At 41.3% G+C, this 22255-nt stretch overlaps 1 protein-coding gene across 1 annotated transcript; it reads left to right on the top strand.

Annotated features, from left to right (window-relative positions):
• Nucleotides 1-7927: 7927 nt before the first annotated feature.
• Nucleotides 7928-22024, top strand: LOC115800624 (lactase-phlorizin hydrolase). Its single transcript, XM_030758104.1, has 17 exons — nucleotides 7928-8549; nucleotides 9241-9311; nucleotides 11364-11441; nucleotides 11536-11629; nucleotides 14563-14647; nucleotides 14748-15426; nucleotides 15517-16165; nucleotides 16256-17806; nucleotides 17902-18170; nucleotides 18255-18545; nucleotides 18637-18835; nucleotides 19079-19281; nucleotides 19362-19468; nucleotides 19702-19833; nucleotides 20011-20234; nucleotides 20452-20685; nucleotides 21807-22024. Exons 1-17 carry the CDS (start codon nucleotides 7928-7930, stop codon nucleotides 22022-22024), a joined length of 5706 nt encoding a protein of 1901 aa, XP_030613964.1.
• The last annotated feature ends 231 nt before the right edge of the window (nucleotides 22025-22255 follow it).

Raw genomic sequence — 22255 nt, 5'->3', positions numbered from 1 at the left:
CTTCTCCTAATTACTCTCTGTGTTGACTATCTGTCTTTGTCTTGGTGTATGTTGTCATCCCTGTGTGCTTTCTGCTGTTAATGGAATCTTGTGGCTTTTCTTTGCTGTTTCATTTCTCTATTGCTGGCCTTGATAAAGTTTTTTTGTTTTGTTTTTTTCATTTTGTTTATGTCTGTCTGCCTGGGAGTCTTAATTTGCCTCTCATTCTACTCTTAAGTATCCTAGGAACCACAAGTTAGTGAGCAGTCTGAGAGCAAAGTGCTCTATTGGGGTGATACGGTACTAAGATGGGGCCTGATTATTCAAGGCCTTATATATAGGAAGAAGGATTTGAAATTTAATTCTAGATTTAACAGAGAGCCAATGAAGAGAAGCCCATATAGGAGAAATGTGTTTTCTCTTTCTAGTCCCTGTCATTACTCTAGCTCAATGGTTCTCAAATCCAGGCCTCGTGGCCCAGTGTCCTGCAGGTTTTAGATGTGTCTCTGCTTCAACACACCTGAGTCAAATATAGAAGTCATTAGCAGGACTCTGGAGAACTTGACTGCATACTGAGGAGGTCATTCAGCCATTTGATTCAGGTGTGTTGGATCAGGGAAACATCTAAAACCTGCAGGACACTGGGCCACGAGGCCTGGATTTGAGAACCACTGCTCTAGCTGAACATGAAGATATGTCTTTGAGATGGTTATGAATAACTTTTTCTCTAATGGTTAAAAATTTTATTAGTGAAGAAATTCATGAAGTCATTACTAGTAAAAATTAAAGGAATACTGACTCTCTGACTCTTTGTCAGCCTGGCTATAGTGCTGAAAAGGAACCTGGGGCTGTTCTTATTTTCTTCAATCAGTGGTGAATAGTGAGGTGCCCTAGCTTTACAGGGGCGTTTTTTATAGAGCAAAAAAGTGCTTGTTTTTTTTTAATGAACATCTTCTAAATTAGTGAGATGCCACTTCTTCTCCAGCTTACGGGTTATCTGCTTTAAGCTGTACATTTGAGTTATACCACGGTGTCAGGCACTTCTGATTTGAGGCTTTCTTTGTCATGTCTGGCTGTGTGGCTGGAGAGGTTAGACCCGAAATGAAAGACTCGGGCAGAGCGTGAACTTAAAGTGGTTTATTTGGGTATTGAAACAAAAGACAACAATGAACCTACACTGGGACTGGACGGGAGCCAGAACTAAATGGAGGAGGACAGCTGGGAACAGGGAGACACACAGAATTGGGAGGAACAATGACAAAGTGACAAAGAACAGACGAAAACTGAGGGCTTAAATACACATTAGGTAATCAGGGGAAGAGGAAACAGCAGGGCACAGCAGGTGAAGCAAATGAAACTAATAACAGGGGAAGCAAAACTAAACACAAAGCACAGGGAACACAAGACTGTCAAAATAAAACAGGAAGTGACTAAACAAGGTTCATGCAGACTTGACACGGGGGAACTGGCACACAGACACTGGACAGAGACGCAGACCTGACACAGGGAAACACAAAGGACTAGAAATAAACCGGAATACAAAAGAGAACTAATAAACATAAGAGACGGCCAAAACAGAAAAAGAAACCAGACCAGGGTGGGAGGCGGGGGACCAGGACAGAGAGCCAGGAACACGAAAACAAAAACAAGGCAGGGAGCAACAGAGAAACCGGCCCAGAAACAGAACAAAAAAACAGGGGAGAAACAAAAGGCAGCAACGCAGCCAAAACAGTCCAAAAAAACCAAAAACAGAGCACAGGCACGGGGAAGCAGTCCAGGAGGGGCCAAAGGCAAGGGACAAAAACAAAAACACAGGACCATAACAAAAGGAGTCCAAATCAGGGGGCCAAAACGAGGAACAGTTCAGGAGCTAAGACAAAAACAAAAATAGCAAACGGCAGGGGGGGAAACAGTTCAACAGTTCAGGGGGCCGCCCAGGCCAAGGGGCCAAAAAGCAGACCGCGCTCCAAGTGGAGGCGGCGGCGAGATGAGACAGGAGGCTCGGACTGAGCCAGACGCTCATACCGAGCGTGATCCTTGGGCCTCAGACGAGGCTCGGACTGAGCCAGACCCTTGGGATGAATGGGAATGTCTTGAGTGAGGCCCCGAATGTGCAGGCTGGGGCTGTGGTGCAGGGCACACAGCTGCTTTATTGGACATCTGGAGCTGCTTAGGAGATTGCCTAGGTGCAGGTGAGGAGATGGCATGGAAGCTGACAGAGAAACTGACTGGGGCTCTGACTGCGGGGAAGCTGAAGGGACCAAAACTACAGAGGGAGCAGGACCGAGGGCACTGGGACCGAGGGCACTGAAACTGAAGACGAGGGGACTGAAACTAAACTGACCGGAGGGACCACAGGGGTTAAAGAAAGTGAAACCACTGAAGGGAGCAAAGCTGAGGCACTGGCTGTGAGGACTGGGGGAGCTGATGCTAAGGCTGAGGGAGCTGACACTGGGGAAGCTGAGGTAGGGGGAGCTGACACTGGGGAAGCTGAGGTAGGGGGAGCTGAAACAGCGGACTGAGGGAGAGCTGACTGAGAATGGAGCGAGGCTGGAGCTACAGCTGACTGAGAGTGCTGGGGCTCTGACGGGAGTGACTGAGGGGCTGCTGCTGCTACCATTGGGGGCTCTGACTGAGGGGTGGCTGCTGCAGCGGTCTGTGGTGCGAGCTGCGGCACTGCTGCAGGTGGCGTGGACGACTGAGGCTTTGGTGCTCCCACCCGCGGAATAGAAACGGGTGCAAGAGCATGCAGCACAGAGGCTGGAGCAGCAGTCCTACTGGGGTTGAGCCCAGGAGTGAAACACACAGTCTCGGTCTCTATCCATGACATAGCGGAATTGAATGGGCCAGAACAGCAAACAGGTGTAATGGAATGGGTTATTTGGATTACAAAGTCCTTATGTGAGGCAGACAAAGAGTCCAAAAGCCAGGGGTAACTGGACACTAGTCTATGCACGGTGTGAGCCATGGCTTCCCGAAACCCCTCACTGGGGCATTTGAGCCATTGCTCACACAGTTCCACTATATATTTGTGGGTGTCATGCTTAAACACCTCAGATGGAGAAACAGTTCTACTCACAATGTGAGAGGTGTCAGAAGAGCCGGTGTATGGAGGGACATATCCAAAAGAGTTCATCATGTTATTGTCCGTGGCTGCGACTGGAGGAACATCACATTTCCGGCTCTGTCTTTCTCTTAAGGTGCTGAGAGCTCCGCCTCCGCGCCCCCACTGTAGGTAGAGAAAGGGGAACGGAGCCAGCAAATGACGAGGCAGGAAGTGGAGAGTCTGGAGACAGTGTGAAGCCACCGTGTCATGATCCTGGGCCGGTGGCCCAGTGTTTTGAGTTCTATTGGTGAAGTTCTGTTTTGTTCTTGTTCTATTTCTAGTTTTGGTTATAGTTTTTGTATTAGGATTGTAGGTTGCCTTTGTTTAGTTTTCCATATCAGTCCTGGTCTTCCCTGTGCTCCTGTGTTGTCTGTCTTGGCCCTTCTGTTTAGTTATCTTCCCACTGTTTCCTTGTACATGGTATTTAGGTTCCCTCTGTGTTAAGTTTTCATATGTGTCATGTTTAGGTCACTTCCTGTTTTATCTTGACCATCTTGTGTTCTTTGTGCTTTGTGTTTAGGTTTACTTCCCCTTGTCTCGTTAATGTATTTCGTTCACCTGTGTTGTCACCTGTTTCCCTTTTCCCTCATTATGTCTCTGTGTATTTAAGGTCTCTCTGTTGTTTAGTTCCTTGTCGCGTTGTCAGTCTTTCGTCTGTTGTTTGTGCCTGCTGTGTGCTTCATGCTATGTTTTATGCCATGGTCTTCTTTATGCCACGTTCACGCCACATTCATGTTTATGCCATGTTTTCGTATTTTGGATTAAAGCATTAACTTATAGTTACCTCCTCGTCTGAGTCCTGCATTGGGGTCCTCTGCCTTGCCTGCTCCAGCCAGAATCCTGACACGCCGAGCTTAATCCCCGGAGGCTCGGGAGGCGGATGAGCCGCTGTTGCATGGCGTGGCTGCCGTGGCACGGCCAGTGAACGGTGCAGTGGCTGCTGAGTAGGAGTGAGTGGTGATGCTGGGGTCCCTTTCCGCAGCTGGGACCTCCCAGGGTGTGGCTGTGTCCCGAGAAGACATCTCGGGAACCAGGGTAAGCCGAAGATTCCACCCCCACTTTTCTCTCGCGTAGCGAAGAGCCGCTTGCTGCCGCTCACATAAAGTTGAGTCCACAGGGTCTTTGTAATGGTCACGTCATTCTCTCATGTCAGGCTGTGTGGCCGGAGGGGTTAGACCCGAAATGCAGGACTCAGGCAGAGGGTGAACTTAAAGTGGTTAAGTTGGGTATTGTAACATCTTTAGGAAATAATCATCCACATTCAGCTTGATCGCACATTTAATGAACTAGCAGACCAACGTATTTGTACACCTAACACTGTAAGAGAAGCAGACATCTTTTTTTTTCAGGCATGCTTATTCTACCTAAGAAAACAGTTACAACTCAACGCTTAGAACAGTCTCAGTCTGCCCCCTACTGGACTCAATACGTAGGCTGCCATGACAGACTGCTACTTCTGCTGTACGGTTTTATACTTCCGGTTACCCAAAGTCAGAGCCAGAGTTAATGACAAAATTCGGTTACTTTGTGCTGTAACAGGCGGCTGTATTAGTTGGAACATGAGCTCGGATTCAACTTGTGCTGTTGTCGGTTGTCACTACATCAGTCTGTACATTTTTTCAAATTATTTTATTCTGTAAATTTGTTCTTTTTCCCCCAAATTATACTACCCAGTTGCACATCCTATTTCCGGAATTTTTACTTATGTTTTAAGATTTCCTTTAATGTACAGCCTCTTTTTTTTTTTTAACGTTATTTTATTTATAGTGTGACACTACAGCATACAGCCTACACAAAGCTTAAACAATGCGTGCCTTTATGTAAACACGTAGCAGTTAGCAAGATGACAGCTGCGTGTCTCCTCGATCACAGCCTTCGGCCAGTCCAGTGTTTCTGTTTCAGTGATCTGAACATTCTGATATCCAGGTAAGTGATTTACCTTCCACAGAATAGCTGCAGCACCACTACATGATTTCCCTAATCAGCGACACAGGAACAGCTGACTCTCTCCACCACTCCACGTTTCCTTAGCTTGACCCATGCTACACACTTAGCTTGGCTGATGCTCTGGCTCGGCTCTACAGCTGTTTTAAGGAAAACAACGTTACCTTGTTTTTTAAGCATTACTTTATTGATTTTATTGCTTTGAAGGTAATCTGGTGCTCTTATAATTATGTGATTCCTTGCCATCAGCACCTTTGGAAAAAACAAGGTAACTGATAATGTCGATGTAGCTGACTTCGGGCCATAATTTCATGTCATTTACACAAGTGACGGGTGAGGCACTGTTACCTCGCTGCTTTTTAAAACATGCTTGCAATATATCTACCTCCGATGTGGTACCATTTACACCAGGTAAAAGAAACTGCAGTGTCAAAATGTTTAAATAAATTCAAGTGTGTAAGCCCGCAACCGTAAACAACAGCGCAAACAGAAGTAAACTTCCGGCGTCCGCTATGAATTATGGGTAATGGCGCCAAGTCAGGAATACTGTAGGTTGTTGACAACATCAAAATAACAAATACTCTTGCAGACTGTAAATATGTAAGAATTAAACATCTACGATACCACAGGTATTGAAACAAAAGACAACACAAAACACTGGGCCACCGGTCCAGGACCATGACATTCTTTTTCACAGAAGCCACAGTATCCAAAGTCGTACACAGTGAGGATGTAAAACTATTAACGAGATAATCTACCTCACTGTTTAGAGCAGGGCTATTCAATTAGCGGCCCGGGGGCCACATCCGGCCCGCGGACCCCCTTTGACTGGCCCACCCCCCGACTGACACAACGTAAGCTGCAAAAACGCAATTAAATCATATTTGCTGTGAGAGTTTTAAAAATTCCCGCCCTTCCTCTTGTACTTGAACGCACCGCTTCCGGTATCGCAGCAACGCCAGCCCAGAATACTCTCTCCAAGTACGACAACCGCGAAAATATATCACTGACAGGTCAAAAACGTAAAATTGACAATGAAAATCGCCGTTTTAACCCTGCTTGCACTGATAAATGTGTTTATTTTACCCCAAAGACTGAACTCTAAGACTGAACGCATTAAGTCAGCATTACTTTGAATATGCAAAAGAAGCTTTAATTTTACAGTTATTAAATGTTCACTTGGTGCAGTTTCTTTTGTTGAAATATTTAATGCACTGCAGCAGTTGGCCGTTCTAGTTCAACAAATGCACTTTTGCAAATACATCTAAAATGTTATAGAAGACTTTACTGTTGCAAAAGGTTGTTATTATTACATTGTTTTGTTTTTTTAATTAAACATATGTGTGGTGAAATTTGCCTTGTTAAAAATATTCTAGTCAAGGTTTGGGCCAAATGTTAAAATTTGCAATGCACTTGAATTATTTTGCTCATCAATAAATGATGCAGTATAAAGCCTTTATTGTGAATTCTTTTATTTATTTTTATGATTTAGTTCAGTTGGTAGCATATTTAGAGTTAAGTCTCAAGAAATAATGTAAGTAGGGGTCTTCGGCCCAGTGGCATCTCAAAATTTTCAAATCTGGCCCAGAAGAAAAAGTAATTGAATAGGCCTGGTTTAGAGTTTAGGTAGCTGGTCTGCACTGTACTGGCACATCACACTGAAGAGCATGATAATGGTCATGATAATTATATCCTTGAACTTAGTTACAGAACTTTCAGAAAGACTTCTAGTGTCATAAAACTTATTCCCACTGTTGTGTAATCCATTAAAGTAAATGTAAATAAGAAATGATCAGATAGGAAGGGTTTTTTTTTTCTAGAAATATTAAGTCTTCAGTTTTTACATCACATGTCAGTGGAACTTTAAGCCATGAAGGTTATTATTAACAAGTACCTCAACCGCTTCAGTCCCTAATAATTTCAAACCTCTTTTTCACAATCACCAACATGGAAGGATAGTTGCAAATACTGAAATTGGAGCCTTCCCCCTCTTTCTAATCCACATGTCCACCTTTTCTCACATTGTCGCTGCTGCTTAATGATTACATGTCTCTAGTGTCTTGTGCTTAGTTTGACTTCTGCCCTCCTGTCTCATTGGATATCTTCACCTGTGTCTCACTATTCAGCTATGTCCACTTCTCCTAATTACCTCCATGTGTATACCTAGTCTCGTCTTCCTTTTCGTCTTTGTCTTGCTATTTGTTAACCTCCTCTGCATGTATCTTGCCAGTTTTGGATTCTGCTTACTTTTCAGAAGGGCCTCCTTAATGATGAGCTAAAATAAAGACTTGCTTTTGGTTTAGTTTGCATGTCTCCGTGAGTTTGCATTTGGATCCTAAACTCTGCAATTCAGGACATAATTATATCACAGGGCAATACAATTTCAGCTGTATAACCTTTACTCGTTATTGTACCATGAAAGTTCAAGACGCTTAATTAGCCTTGATTTTAACAAGCTAGAATGATGAGTATCAAGAAGCTGATAATGGTTTATGATGGATATTTTGACCGTTTTACCTGATACTTCAGTTCATCTCTTCAGTTCATCTAAAGAGAAATTACGCTGAGAGAAGAAATACTTAAACTGTGATGCTGTTTCAATTCAGTCATCTTCATTTTTTGAATCACAGTGAGGTAATCACATCAGGTAATTTAAAACATATTGCACCTCCGTATTCCACTTTATCCACACAAGTGCAAGGTAGGCATCTAATTATCAGTAGTCTGAGTCCACAGTTTTTCTTACCATATCATACAGATACAATAAAACACTTTAACTTGCAATGATTACACGTGATACTGATCTTAATTGTGTAACTATGCAATAAGAGGAAACAAAGGTTGCCTTAAAGAGCTCCGCAATTAGTGAATTGTCAGTTCATTCTTTTTCAAACCACCATGATGAAGCTGTTGTGGGTTGTTTGTTTGTACATTAGTTGTCTCTGTGGTTGTCAGAGCAGTGAGCTGAATGGAAGGGAGGACTTCATGCTTCTTGCAGGCTCTCTGACAAAGCAGGTGGTCAGAAGCTCAGACAGAGGCATGAATGATGCCTTTGACTGCAGTCATTCCATACCTCCTGGTTCTAAGCAGTACTTTGAGTACCTGCAGAGCAGAGGGGTGACCCATTTCAAAGTACCGCTGTCATGGGCTCAACTCCTTCCTACAGGCCACCCCAGCCAGCCCCAACAGGCAGTGGTTAGATGTTACCAGACCCTGTTGAAACAGCTGCTGGAAGTGGGCCTTCAGCCTCTGGTCATCCTTCATGGATGGAAAGTTCCAGAGCCTCTGCAATCAAGATATGGAGGCTGGGAGAGCCAGGAGCTGGTAGAGATGTTTCAGCAGTATGCAGAGTTTGCCTTCCAAGAGTTTGCACCACTGGCACGCTCATGGTTGACACTGAGTGACTTGGATGATGGTTGGCATGATGAGCAGCCTGCAGATGCTCCCAGTTTTCTGCAGAATATCCTTCAACTCAACAAGAACATTTATCAGCTGTATCATCGACGCTTTCCTGACAAAGGTGAGTTAGAGGAGAGGAGGAAGAGAAAATTAAGATGAGACACTACAGGTGAAGAGAGTAAAGAAATCTTGAGAAATTTCTCTCATTGATTAATTGAATTAAGCCATTTTTAAAAAAATTTGTTGAGACATTAGTTGCAAAGGCTTTTACAAAAGGGGTTTTTGATTACACTTCATATTTCACTGTGCATTGTACTGTGTATAACTGCGCATGTGACAAATAAACACTATCTTATCTTATAAATCAGAGTATGAGAGGTTTTTTTGGTTGATGAAATTGCTCTTAAAAATATTCATTTTGAAAATGTTTTTTAATGAAAAACTAGTATTTTACAGTTTAACAAAAATAAATATCATCATTGAATCTCATTTGATATGCACTCTTTTGTAGTTCACACATACCTCAAAAGGTTACATTCTGATATGGTAAAATAAAGAGAGTCTGGATTTTTTTTTAATGCAATATGCTGCAATATATCAGATTTTCTACAAGTCTTAAGTCACCCGTAAAAATAAGGTTTACTTTATGATGCTGAGACTGAGAGTGTTATGCCTATCTCATTAGTAAATGAGTTAATTAAATCACTCTTGTGTGCATCTTACTGTGCAGCTTTGCCCAATAGGCCATTTTTACAGCAGTTTGTATAATAGTTTAGATGTTAAAAGTGCCTTTAATGCTTCTGCATTCACAGGGAGACGTCTGTCAATTGGGTTGAGAGCTACAGATGTGGCTTTCCTCTCCCACATTAAAGATTTAACAACAGTAAGTCACATACTCTATACCATTATGTATGCACATCTTTCAAACCTTAATCTTTCATTAAGTTCAGGTACCTTTACTCTTAAACATAAAAAGAAAACCAGTCTGGTGATAAGAAGAATGCTTATTCATTTCCAATGAAAATTTTAGACAATTTTAGCATAATTTTTGTCTATGAGTCAAAATTCTGCTTCTATTAAGGAAACCAAATTTGTTACTAAAAAATCTTTAATATTGGAAAGATATATGCTTCTGTCTCATTTTAAAATGACTGGGACATGTCCTCAGTAATATTCCTGCAGTCATTGAGTGATTCACTAAAGGAGTTCATTCAAGGATGATCAGAACCTGTCTTGTGTCCAAACAGTATAGGCTCACACAACATAGTTGCCATGATGTGGTTTGAAAGCTTATGCTGTCTAGAGAACCACCTTCACCCTTAAATTGGAGATTAGCTAGGCTAGATAAGATATCATACACAGCTCGGATCAAGAACAACCAAACAGCCAGATTACGTTCCAAGAGATCTTCCTCTTATCATACACCCTTTCACCTTGTTGTCATATGCCCACAGTCCTGCTACAATGCCTGGATTGCTGGAGCAGTGCCGCTGTCATACACAACTATGATCTCCTCATAAAGATAGGAAACTGGAGTTGTTGCTTTTCACATACAGTGAGCCACTACTTAGGCTGCATGAAAACTGAGCCAACTGTGCAGATACAAAGTGATTTTTCTATCCATATATTCTCAGCCACCCTTGGATCGTATCTCATTTTGACCCCAGGATTTCCAGGCCATACTCGACACAGTATACTATGCCGGCCACTTGGTTATGGTGTTCCATGTATGCCGTGCCTGCTAGCATCTTGCACCCTGGTGTTATGTGCTGGATTGTCTCGGGCATCTCTGCACAGCTTGCACCTGGGGTCTTGCCTTTTGTGGTAGACACAAATCCCTGAGACAACTGTATCTGGAAGGGTATAAATATCGGGGCCAGATCAAATATATAGATCCATCTACTGTGGTGGCCCATTACAAATAAGGGAGTAGTTGAAAGGTTTACTTCCATTCATGTGAGACATTGTTTAAAATTTTCTATAACAAAAATATCAATAATATTACACCACTTTGCGTTTCACGTGACTATGTAGTTGTATATTTTAAAAAAAAGGTAAATATCACTTACTGTATTTTTCGGACTATACATCGCTCCGGAGTATAGGTCGCACCAGCCAAAAAATGCATAATAAAGAAGAAAAAAACATATATAGGTCGCACTGGACTATAAGTGGCACTTTTTTGGGGGGGGGGGGTTGATAGAATCTGAGACCCAGAGCAGAAATTCCATCTTGAACGGCAATTTAAAATAATAATGGATTAAAGAACAGGACGAACACGGTTACGCCTACGTTATGCTAACGTAACACATTCAGCTACATGACGCACAACGAACACGTGTTCGGTATGTTAACGTAACATTAAGTTATTCAGATAACCATAGCATAAAGAACATACTAACAAGTTAACCAAACCATCAATCCATTGAATTCTTCATCCTCGGTGTCACTTCTAAACAATTCCGTACACTCCGTAGACGAAGCGCCGCTTCCTCTTCTGTGTCGCGTTAGTCAGACTCGTCATCAGCTGCAGTTCCAATTATTCCAGCCTTTCTGAATCCCAACAGGATGGTTTGGTTGTCACTGAAGCCCATGTTTTCTTGATCCATCCAATGACTTCCAGGAAAGTTGGGTGGCGCATTCTCCCAGTTGCCGTTAAGCTGTGCTCTCCATCCATCATCCACTGCGCCCACAGGTTACGCAAGACTGCCTTAAAGCTGCAGTTCACGGAGATGTCAAGTGGCTGGAGTATTTTGGTTCATGTGTTATAAATGTCACATATACGTCGCTCCGGAGTATAGGTCGCACCCCCAGCCAAACTATGAAAAATAGTGCGACTTATACTCCGGAAAATACGGTATATTCTACATGTAGTTTATTTTTTTAAGATGCATGAATGTTATGTATGCTCTCATGTATCTTTTGTTTTGAATAGATGGACTTCTTGTCAGTGCACATTGAATATAACTGTGGTATCTCATCAGACTTTGAAAAGGAGCTAAAGAATATACAGGTACAGTAAACATGTAAACATATGTTTATTTTAACTTTTCATATTTGACATTACTATTAAATTGCCGCCATGTGCATATTATGTAACATTGTAGATGTCCATTGGGAACTTCCCTATCCTGCTGTATGAGATGATTGCTCATGACTGTTCCCAGAGTCATTACCAGCTTCTTGGAGAGTTTCTAAATGGTAAATGCCGTTATTACTGATATAATATTATGCTGTTATCTTCTACATGCATGTGATTAAATTACCAAGAACATACACAACAAAATATTTCTCTTTTATGTATTAGTTAGAGGTACTTTTCTGAACTAGTCAATAAAGATATTCTAAAATAATTCAGTCCTCTAAGAGTGACAGCAATGACATTCATAAATGGCCTTGTATTTCTAGTACCAGTGAATACTGCATGCAGCTAACATGCTATCTGCTAATTACACAATATAACTATACCATAATGTCAGAAAAGAAAGTTTTCAGAGGACTCAGTGCAGTCTTGCAAAAAAGCTAAGTACACCCTTACTGCTTCCATAGGGGGTAAGAGGGTAAGTATCAGCCAAATGTTGCTAAAATAAACCTGACTCATTGATCATCATCAAGTCTGAACATCTCTATTATTGCAGAAGTTTTGACAGTTTACAACTGGTCTTCACTTTAACAAGGGGCCACAACCTTTCCAGGAGTAGATGTTCACCCTATTGTCAGACCATGCAGCACTCACTCTAGAGGCATCGGATGGGATGTTAAATGTTAAAGTTCATGACAGTACAATTAGAAAAATACTGAACAAGTATAGTTCAGATTGGCTAAGCAGAGAGATTGCGCTGAAATGGATGTGCAGCAGGTTAGAGTTATTAAGCATGAAGATGTAAATTTACTAATGAGTGAAGAGAGTGTGTTGAGAAGATGGAAGGAGTACTTTGAGGAGGTAATGAATGTAGAAAGAGAAAGAGAGGAGGATGGATGGATGGATGGAGGAAAGGTAGTGAATTAGGAAGTGAGGGCAGCTATGAAGAGGATGAAGAGTGGAAAGGGGATTAGTCCAGATGACATACCTGTGGAGGTACGGAGATATCTATGAAAGAAGGCAGTGGAGATTTTCACAAGACTGCTTAACAGTCTTGGAGAGTGAGAGGAATGGAGAAGAAGTGTCCTGGTACTGATTTTTAAGAACAAGGGTGATATGCAGAGCTGTAGCAACTGCAGAGGGACGCTGATGAGCCATCCCATGAATCTATGGTAAAGAGTTGTTAAAGCTAGGTTAAGGAGAGAGATGACAGTCAGTGAGCAGCAGTATGGTTTCATGCCAAGAAAGAGCACTACAGGTGCAATGTTTGCTTTTAAAATGTTTAAGAAATAAGTACTTCAGAGGGACAGCTCATGTTGAGCGGTTTGGAGACAGAGTTAAAGAGGCAAGGCTGAGATGATTTGGGCATGTCCAGAAGAGGAATAGTGGATATACTGGACCAAGAATGTTTAATGTGGACCTGCCAGGCAGGAGGAAAGAGGATAACCACAGAGAAAGTTCATCAATGTAGTAGGGGTGTGCGATATATCGTCTACAATAATATCATAATTGCCATGTTAACGATGCGTGAGCTGACGTTATTGAGTCTGCTAATGAGGAAAAAAACAGCAATCAAAACACCTTGGCTCCACGCATTCACTATTTTACGCTTTAGTATAGGCTGCTGGGCGTGCACATTGATAGTGCCCATACTGTGCGCTAGCATAGCTGCTGAAACAACACGCCTAAAGCTGGAAATGAGTGCACACACTGTGCCAGGGGAAGAAATTCTGACATCGCCAGCCTCGCAGTCTACCACCTTAATTCCCAGGTGAGGAGGTGGTTTGCAGTTTGCAGACTTTGTAAGAAAGTGATAGCTCGACAACTAACCTGTTCCATCATTAACAAGTATGAGGAATATGAAAAGTTTCAGGAACCCGCTGTCAAAGACAAACTTAAATCAGCTAAGGTGTCTGGCAAAACACACACTCAGCAAACTTTAGCCCCCCCGCCCCTGTGACCATGACTAGTGGGATAAAGAGGAAGATAATGGATGGATGGATGTTAATATCCTTTAAATTAAAGTAGGTATCACCTGTTTGGAGCCTTGGATAATATGCTGAAGCGGTCTACCAAAAAGCGGGTTTCTGATCAGATGAAGGTGTGTAGTTTCTGTTATTTATTTTGCTATAATGTAGGGGGAATCCCCCTGGACAGCCTCTTTTTTGATTTTTTTTTTTTCCCATTCTGTCAAGTCTTCCGTATTGAGCGATTTCTTTTGAAAAACTTGCCAAAGTTTTTCTATTTACATTTGTCATGCCCAGGACACTCTTGAAAAAGAGATTTTAATCTCTGTTTGTTTTTCCTGGTTAAATAAAGGTTGAATAAAATAAAATAAAAATAAGTCAATGTGTCAGAAAAATTGATTTAAGTCTTATATTTTACTAGCTTGCACTTCTTGTATGAAATAAATAATGCAAAATATAATTTATTATTGTTATCGAAAAAAAATATAGAAAATATCGAGATATTATTTTTTGTCAATATCGCACACCCCTACAATGTAGTGAAGGAGGACATGCAGAGGGTTGGTGTGACAGAGGAAGATGCTAGGGATAGGATGAGATGGAGGCAAATGTGAAAATTTTATTTTTCACATAACTGTAGGTAGATGAAGTGTACTATACTTAAACTTACATTTAGTTAATAATTTTGAATCAGTACACCTATGAAGAGAGATTAAATCACACCAAAACAATGACCAGCACCAATGAAACCAATCCAAATTAAGTCAAGTTAAAGTGAATAAACAAGAGTTGGCTGATGCAATTGTGTTGATGATATGCACCTTAATTTAAGTAAAATTCAACATGAATCTGTTTTTAAATTGTCAACAATAATAAGCAATGGGAAAAGGCTTGAACTTTTTCTGGCTTTTGAAGTGGTCCACTCCAGGAAAGTTTGAGATCCACTGTTCTAAAATCATCCTCTATTTTTTTTTTTTAATGAAAGAGATTAAGATTTTACATTAAGCACACTGTAAAAACTTGCAATACAGCTGTCAAAAACATTTTGATAATAATACTGTAACTATTTCTTGAACACAATGCAGTCCTGATGAACAATGGCCTGAATATTATGGGGTGTGACGTGAAGGACATGTTAGGCAAGCTGGACATAGAATATGCTCCCATCAGGTAAGAGTTTATATCTCTGATTCTTATGTATTAAAATTGCTTTAATTCAGTTTTGAAATTAAGTTTACTTATATTTTCACATCTTTCTCTTTTCCAAAAGCCGGGAAATTTCACATCATACTGGTGTGACAGGATTAAAAAACAATTATCAGACAGTGTGGGATAAGTTTGGAGCCCAGACTACAACGGAACGAGATATTTTCCTTGAAGAGTCATTTCCTTCTGACTTCCAGTGGGCCACCTCCAGCGTGTCCTTCAAGGTTGAAGGTGGCTGGTCAGAAGGTGGAAAGGGAAAGACTATTTGGGACCGTTTTGGTCATGAAGGCCTTGCCTCTGACAATCAGACAGCTGACCTGGCTTGTGACAGTTACCATAAGGTAGATTATGATGTCTACCTTCTGCGAGGCCTTCAGGTCAACACCTACCAATTTTCCATCTCTTGGGCCCGTATTTTCCCCTCAGGCTACCGACAAATCCACTCAGAGAAAGGAGCTCAATACTATGACCAGCTGATAAATGCTCTCATTGAATCTGGCATACAGCCCATTGTCACTCTCTACCACTGGGATCTGCCCCAGGAACTCCAGGATTTTGGTGGATGGACCAATGCCTCAATTGTTGAAGCCTTCAAGGCCTATGCAGACTTCTGTTTCTCAAGGTTTGGAGATAGAGTCAAGATCTGGAACACATTCAGCAGTCCCTGGGTAGTGAGCCATGCCGGGTATGGTACTGGCAAGCATGCCCCAGGAGTCAAGGACTATGTGGAATCTTCCTATCAGGTGAGACTGTTATTACAATAATGCAATTACACACTTTTATTGTTGCTATTGTTGCTCAGATGTATTTAATATTTGTTTTTGCATTATCAGGTCACTCACAATATTCTCAAGTCCCATGCTGAGGCCTGGCATGCCTATAATGACAATTACAGGAAAACACAAGGAGGAAAAGTTGGCATTGCCTTGAACTCTGACTGGGCTGAGCCTAAGGACCCTGCCAAACCTGAAGATATAGCAGCTGCAGAACGTTACCTGCAGTTTATGCTGGGCTGGTTTGCACATCCCATATTTGTAGATGGAGATTATCCTGCAACACTCAAAGCCCAGATTGAACAGAAGAAAACAGAGTGTCCTGACTCTGTGCCAGCAAAGCTCCCAGTTTTCACTCCCACAGAGAGCCAGAGGATACGTGGCACTGCTGACTTTTTTGGTTTAAATCACTATACTTCACGGCTGGTCAGCAACAGTAAAGGTGGGTGCACCCCTGGACCTCAGGGTGTGGGTGACTTTGATGCAACTGTGGACCTCTCATGGCAGTCTACAGCTTCTGACTGGATCTATTCTGCTCCTTGGGGACTTAGAAGGCTCCTAAACTACATTTCAACAGAGTACTTGAATGTTAACAAACTGCCTATATACATAACTGGGAATGGGATGCCCACTAATTACAGCATAGACAGTCTCACTGACACCAGCAGAATGGACTACATGAGAAGTTACATCAATGAGGCGCTGAAAGGTTAGTATCTTGATCCTTCCTGATCTGAAGCCACCTTTTAGACAGAGTTAAAATAATTCCAGTATTAATCTTTGTGTGTTCATTTTGTAGCAACACTCACAGATGGAGTGGATGTGCAGCGATTCACAGTGCAGTCACTTATGGATGGATTTGAGGGAAAACAAGGCTACAGCCAAAGATTTGGTCTTCACTACGTCAACTTTGAAGATCAAGCCAGACCAAGAACCCCAAAGCAATCTGCATATTTGTACTCCCAGATTATTGAGCAAAATGGCTTTGGTACACAAAAAAGTAAGAAAGTTAAAGCTGAAGAAATGAAGCTAACTCAACGCTCAGCTGCCTTACCACCCTCAGAGGTTCCATCTAAATCAAAGGTTGTTTGGGAGAAATTCTCTTCACAGTCAAAATTCCACAGACAAATGTACCACTATGGCACATTTCCTCAAGGCTTCAGTTGGGGAGTTTCTTCTTCGGCCTACCAAATTGAAGGTGGCTGGAATGCTGATGGCAAGGGGCCTAGTGTCTGGGACACATTCACTCAGACACCCGGCAATATTCCTGATAATGCTAATGGAAATGTAGCCTGTGACAGTTACAACAGACTTAATGAAGATCTCTACATGCTGCGGGCTCTGAGGGTGAAGTCATACAGATTCTCTTTGTCCTGGTCCAGGATCTTTCCTGATGGCACACGTAGCTCCCTCAACCAGAAAGGTGTTGACTACTACAACAGACTCATCGATGGACTTGTAGCATACAATATCACCCCCATGGTAACACTCTATCACTGGGACCTCCCTCAAGCATTGCAAAAACTCAGTGGCTGGGAAAATGTAGACATGATTGAAATATTTAATGACTTTTGTGACTTCTGCTTTGCTACCTTTGGTGACAGAGTAAAATTCTGGATGACCTTTAACCAGCCTCAGACAATTGCATGGTCTGGATATGGACTTGGAAATATGCCACCAAATGTTAAGGACCCAGGATATGCACCATACAGAGTTGCACACAACCTCATTAAAGCTCACGCCAAGGCCTACCATACCTATGATGACAAGTATCGTAAGTCCCAGGGTGGTCTAATATCCATTGCCGTCAGTGCTAATTGGTTTGAACCTAAAGATGTCAATGTTCGCCGTGAAGTGGTGGCTGCTGATCGGGCGATGCAGTTCCAACTGGGATGGTTTGCACACCCCATTTTTAAGAATGGTGACTATCCTGAAGCACTAAAGTGGCAAGTTGGAAACAAAAGTGAACTTCAAGGGTTTTCAGAGTCAAGACTTCCTTCCTTCACCGAAGAAGAAAAGAGCTTCATCAAGGGAACTGCTGATGTGTTTTGTCTAAATCATTACACTACAAAGATTGCAAGCCATGTTACAGCTAAGCTTACCCCCCAGTCCTATGAATATGACTGGGATTTCAAAGAAGAAGAGGAAGGTGATTCACCAACTACAGCAATCAAAAACCAAAGAGCTGTGGCATGGGGTTTAAGGAGACTCCTAAACTGGATAAAGGAGGAATATGGAGATCCTGAGATTTACATTACTGAGAATGGAGTTGCTACAGAAGCAAAGACAACTTGGGATGACTCTGCCAGAGTATTTTATTACAAGACCTATATTGATGAGGCTCTCAAAGGTATACTGAAATGTTCATTTCATTAAATACATTTAATGATTGTGACTGACTATTTTTTAGCGTTCCTCATTTATTTGTGTTTGTTTACATGACAGCCTATGAACTTGATGGGGTGAGCGTGAAAGGATACATTGCAGCCTCTCTCATGGATTCCTTTGAGTGGCTGAATGGGTACAAAGTTGGATTTGGCCTGCACCATGTGGACTTCACTAACCCAAATCGGCCGAGAACACCCAAGTACTCAGCTCATTTCTATTACAACATCATAAGGGATAATGGTTTCCCTCTACCAGATGATGAGAAGATGCTTTCTGGACATTTTCGAGATGATTTCATTTGGAGTGTTGCAACAGCATCATACCAGGTAATGTGGATCAGGCCACCGTATGTATACCGCATTGCTCATTCTGTTTTAAAATCACATGGCTTTTATATTTACTATTGCCAGATTGAAGGGGGATGGCGGGCCGATGGAAAAGGTCTCAGCATCTGGGACAGGTTTGCTCACACCCCTCTCAGAGTATTCAATGATGACACTGGGGACATAGCTTGTGACAGTTACAATAAAGTAGAAGAGGATGTTGCTATATTAAAGCAACTCAAGGTGACCCATTATCGATTCTCCATATCCTGGCCAAGGGTCCTTCCTGATGGCACCACTAATCACATTAATGAGGCTGGACTCAATTACTACCACAAACTGGTGGATGCACTGCTTGCGGCAAACATTCAGCCTCATGTATGTATAATTACAACTAAAAGAACTGTAGTGCAAAGCTGGTAGATTCAATAAAGTTGGTAAACCTTGACTGTTCTTTCTTTGCTCTCAGATCACTCTGTACCACTGGGACCTTCCACAAGCGCTGCAGGATATTGGGGGATGGGAAAATGACACTATCGTTACTAAATTCAGAGATTATGCTGACTTAATCTTTAGCCGACTTGGTCATAAAGTGAAATTTTGGATCACCATTAATGAGCCATACAATGTAGCCAACATAGGCCATGGTTATGGAACAGCTGCCCCGGGTGAGTTTAAAGGAATGCTTTAGTATTCCTGGTTGGTTTTTAGATTTAACAAATAGGAATAGTAATGTTATTTAGCATGCACTACTTAATAAGTTAAAGAAACCAAAATTGTTCAAAACAAAATGTATTATTACAAACATCAAACAAAATGTCTTCTTTGAAAACAAACAATCCTTGACCAAACACATGATAACAGAAAACATATCGAATAAAGGCTTCAAATGTGTCTTTATGTGTCTCCAGGGATTAGTTTTCGACCAGGCACTCTGCCCTATATCGTTGCTCACAACCTGCTTAAAGCTCATGCTGAGGCCTGGCATGTCTACAATGACAAGTATCGGGCAGAACAGAAAGGAATTATCTCCATCACCATCAACTCTGACTGGTCTGAACCCAGAAATCCCTATAAGCAGGAGGACTATGATGCTGCAAGACGTGTGGTTGAGGTATGCCAGTTCTTGTTATATTTTCAAGCAAAACTTTATGGTGGTTATTTCAAGTGATTTTTGTCTCTCTTTTTGTGCAGTTTCAACTTGGCTGGTTTGCCCATCCTGTTTATAATGGTGACTACAGTGAGATAATGAAGACAATCATTCGGGAACGAAGCCTTGCTGCTGGTCTACCGAAATCACGGTACTATAAAAATTACATTTTAAGCTGGGAGAGAGAAAAAAAAAAAAATATATATATATATATATATATATATATATATATATATATATATATATATATATATTTTTTTTTTTTTTTTTTGTTTGTTTGTTTGTTTTGGGGTTTTTTTGGTTTCTTTCTTTTTTAAAACCAACATTTACAGCTGGCACATAAGGTCGAACCACAGTTAATTTAGTTTCCCTTCCATTTTCCAGGCTGCCTGAGTTCACTCCAGAGGAGATTAAAAGAATTAAAGGCACTTACGATTATTTTGGTTTCAACCATTACACCACTGTCCTAGCATTCCCCGTGGACTATAAAAACCTTCAGCACTATGATGCAGACAGGTAAGCAAATATTGGACACACATTAATAACTTTAATAATAACTTTTTTTTCTTCTTCTAATGAAATACACCAATAGATTCTACTTTGTCCTCTTCTATGACAGTTCACTGAAATGTGAGACTTATTTGTTCTTTACCGTGTTCAAAATTTTAAATCTTACCTTTCTGATCTTCACAGAGGTGTGGGGACAATTGCTGATCGTACCTGGCTGGATTCAGGTTCAGCCTGGCTGAAGGTCTCACCATTTGGATTCCGCAAGATACTTAACTTCATTAAGGAGGAGTATGGAAATCCAACAATTATCATCACTGAGAACGGCATCTCAGAGCGGGGTGCTGTTGATCTAAATGATGTTCACAGGAGCTACTACTATGAAAAATACATCAATCAGTTGTTAAAAGGTATCAAAACTTTATCTTGGAATATATCTCAGACCAGGACAGTTAGAGGGAACAAAAGTCATATGAGCACTATTTTGATGTCTCATATAAATGTAAATGATGCCCCCCACTCCCACCCCATGCCACTGGAATTTTTTTTATCAAGAAAATAGATTTTAAGTACAATAAAACAACAAACAAAACAAAGTAATTAACAGTGTGTCTTTTCTCTTTACAGCTTACTTACTAGACGGTGTAGACATCCACGGTTACACAGCTTGGACACTGATGGACAACCTTGAGTGGGCCACAGGCTTTTCCGAAAGATTTGGGCTTTTTTATCTCAATCATTCAGACCCTGATCTTGCTCGAGTAGCCAAGAACTCTGTTTCCCTCTACTCCAAAATAATAGCCTGCAACGGATTCCCTGACCCTGCTTCAGGACATGAGTGCTTGAATCCTGTGACGGAAGGTAAACTGACACCACATACTGTAAATACTGTATAACAGATAATTATGTAGCCACCATAAAGTAACCCACTGTTATTTAAAGTTTCAGTTCAGTCTCAGTTTTATCAGTTAAGCATTATGGCCAACACCGTCTTGGTATTTTGAAGCCAGAAGACACTATATTTAGGTGGGAGAGTGAAATGTAAAATTTTGAGCTAATGCTAGCAAGCCTGGTTGGTAAGGTGCAATTCACAGCTCTCCATTGTTACTGTGTTGCATGAAGGTACCGCATTATGAAAATCTGGAAAATGTCTTAAAACTTCTGTGAAGTAGAATGCACGTCGCCAAAAAAAGCCTTTTTAGCACTCCTAAAGTGGACAGCTTCAATAACATGTAAAGTGCCATCAGCAGGAACAACAGGAAAACCAGGGGATCCTAACTCAGTATTTCTATGTATGCAACAAGCATTCTGTGAAATATCTAAATGTTAGTATTAGGCTACTGTTTTTGTAAGCTGAGCTTAAGTATTACAAAAGAGCCTCACTGGTGTTACAGTGGAATGTGGGTCATTTAGATAGCATTAACATGTTTGAAAGTGCCTTGGTTAACTGCAATAGCTTGCTAACAAATAGCTAAATGCCCAATGTCTAGTTACCCGTTGACAGGTAACTAGACATTGGGTATGAAAATAATCCTCTGACATAATGAAATATATAGTTTTTACCCAGCATTTTGTTAGTGTTTCTGTACCTGCTCACAGACACCAGCTAATTTAGAGCTAAATAACAGAAAGAAAATAGTTTCACTCACCAAAACTTACTAAAGGCCCATCCAAGAAGTACAATTATCTATACAACAAATAATTGTCAAATAATTGCATTAAAGGTGCTCCAAAAGACAGCAACACTAAAAAAAAAACTCAGAGATCTAGTTCAGGGACTCAAATTAGGTGAGGCCTAGCAGAGCGCTAGCACCTGTAGCTGTAGTCAAAGCAGCCACATCACAAAATCATTTTACACCTTAATACAATTTCAGTGGGTGAATCATAGCAACCACAGGGGGGAGTTAAAATAAAGTTCTGATTTCATCTACCATCTAAAATGTTAAAAAATAAAAACTTTGGTTCCTCTGTCTCTCATGCAGAATCAACTGTGCCCCCGATCACTGACAATGCCCCTGTGGGATTCCTTGGTATGGGGCTCTCTGCCGCTGATGCCGAAACTGCACTTAACACCATATTTGCTCTACTGATTGTTGCAGTATTTGGAGCTGTTTGCGCATCAGTTGGCTTCCTTATGGCAAAAAAGCAGTCTAAGAAAAGGCAGAATGTTGATTCTATAAAACTTGAGAAAACATTCTAATTAATGTGTTATAGAAACCCTCATTTTAACATATAAATGCATGTTAATCGTAGGCCCTGTATTTAATGTACGTTTAATATTTGTTTTCCTCTTCTGTATGCTGCTGTCACTGTCAAGGTTAAGCCTGTCTGCCTGTATATATATATGTTTTTCTTCTTCCATTGCAACAAGGTGGGATATTTCCCTTCAGGGACCTGGACTACTCAAGACCCTAGACCAGGCCTATTCAAT

The sequence above is a fragment of the Archocentrus centrarchus genome, chromosome 21, assembly GCF_007364275.1.
Source record: "Archocentrus centrarchus isolate MPI-CPG fArcCen1 chromosome 21, fArcCen1, whole genome shotgun sequence".
In the NCBI taxonomy this organism is placed as follows: domain Eukaryota; kingdom Metazoa; phylum Chordata; class Actinopteri; order Cichliformes; family Cichlidae; genus Archocentrus; species Archocentrus centrarchus.
Note: the sequence above shows the minus strand (reverse complement) of the source record. Positions and strands in the feature narration are given on the sequence as shown.

What these genes read in the sequence shown, in the direction of transcription:
- LOC115800624 (XM_030758104.1), top strand. Translation starts at nt 7,928, where the DNA reads ATGATGAAGCTGTTGTGGGTTGTTTGTTTGTACATTAGTTGTCTCTGT. An exon ending in TATTGATGAGGCTCTCAAAG is followed by an intron (nt 17,807 to 17,901) that starts GTATACTGAAAT and finishes TTTACATGACAG; the next exon opens with CCTATGAACTTGATGGGGTG. An exon ending in CAGCACTATGATGCAGACAG is followed by an intron (nt 19,834 to 20,010) that starts GTAAGCAAATAT and finishes TGATCTTCACAG; the next exon opens with AGGTGTGGGGACAATTGCTG.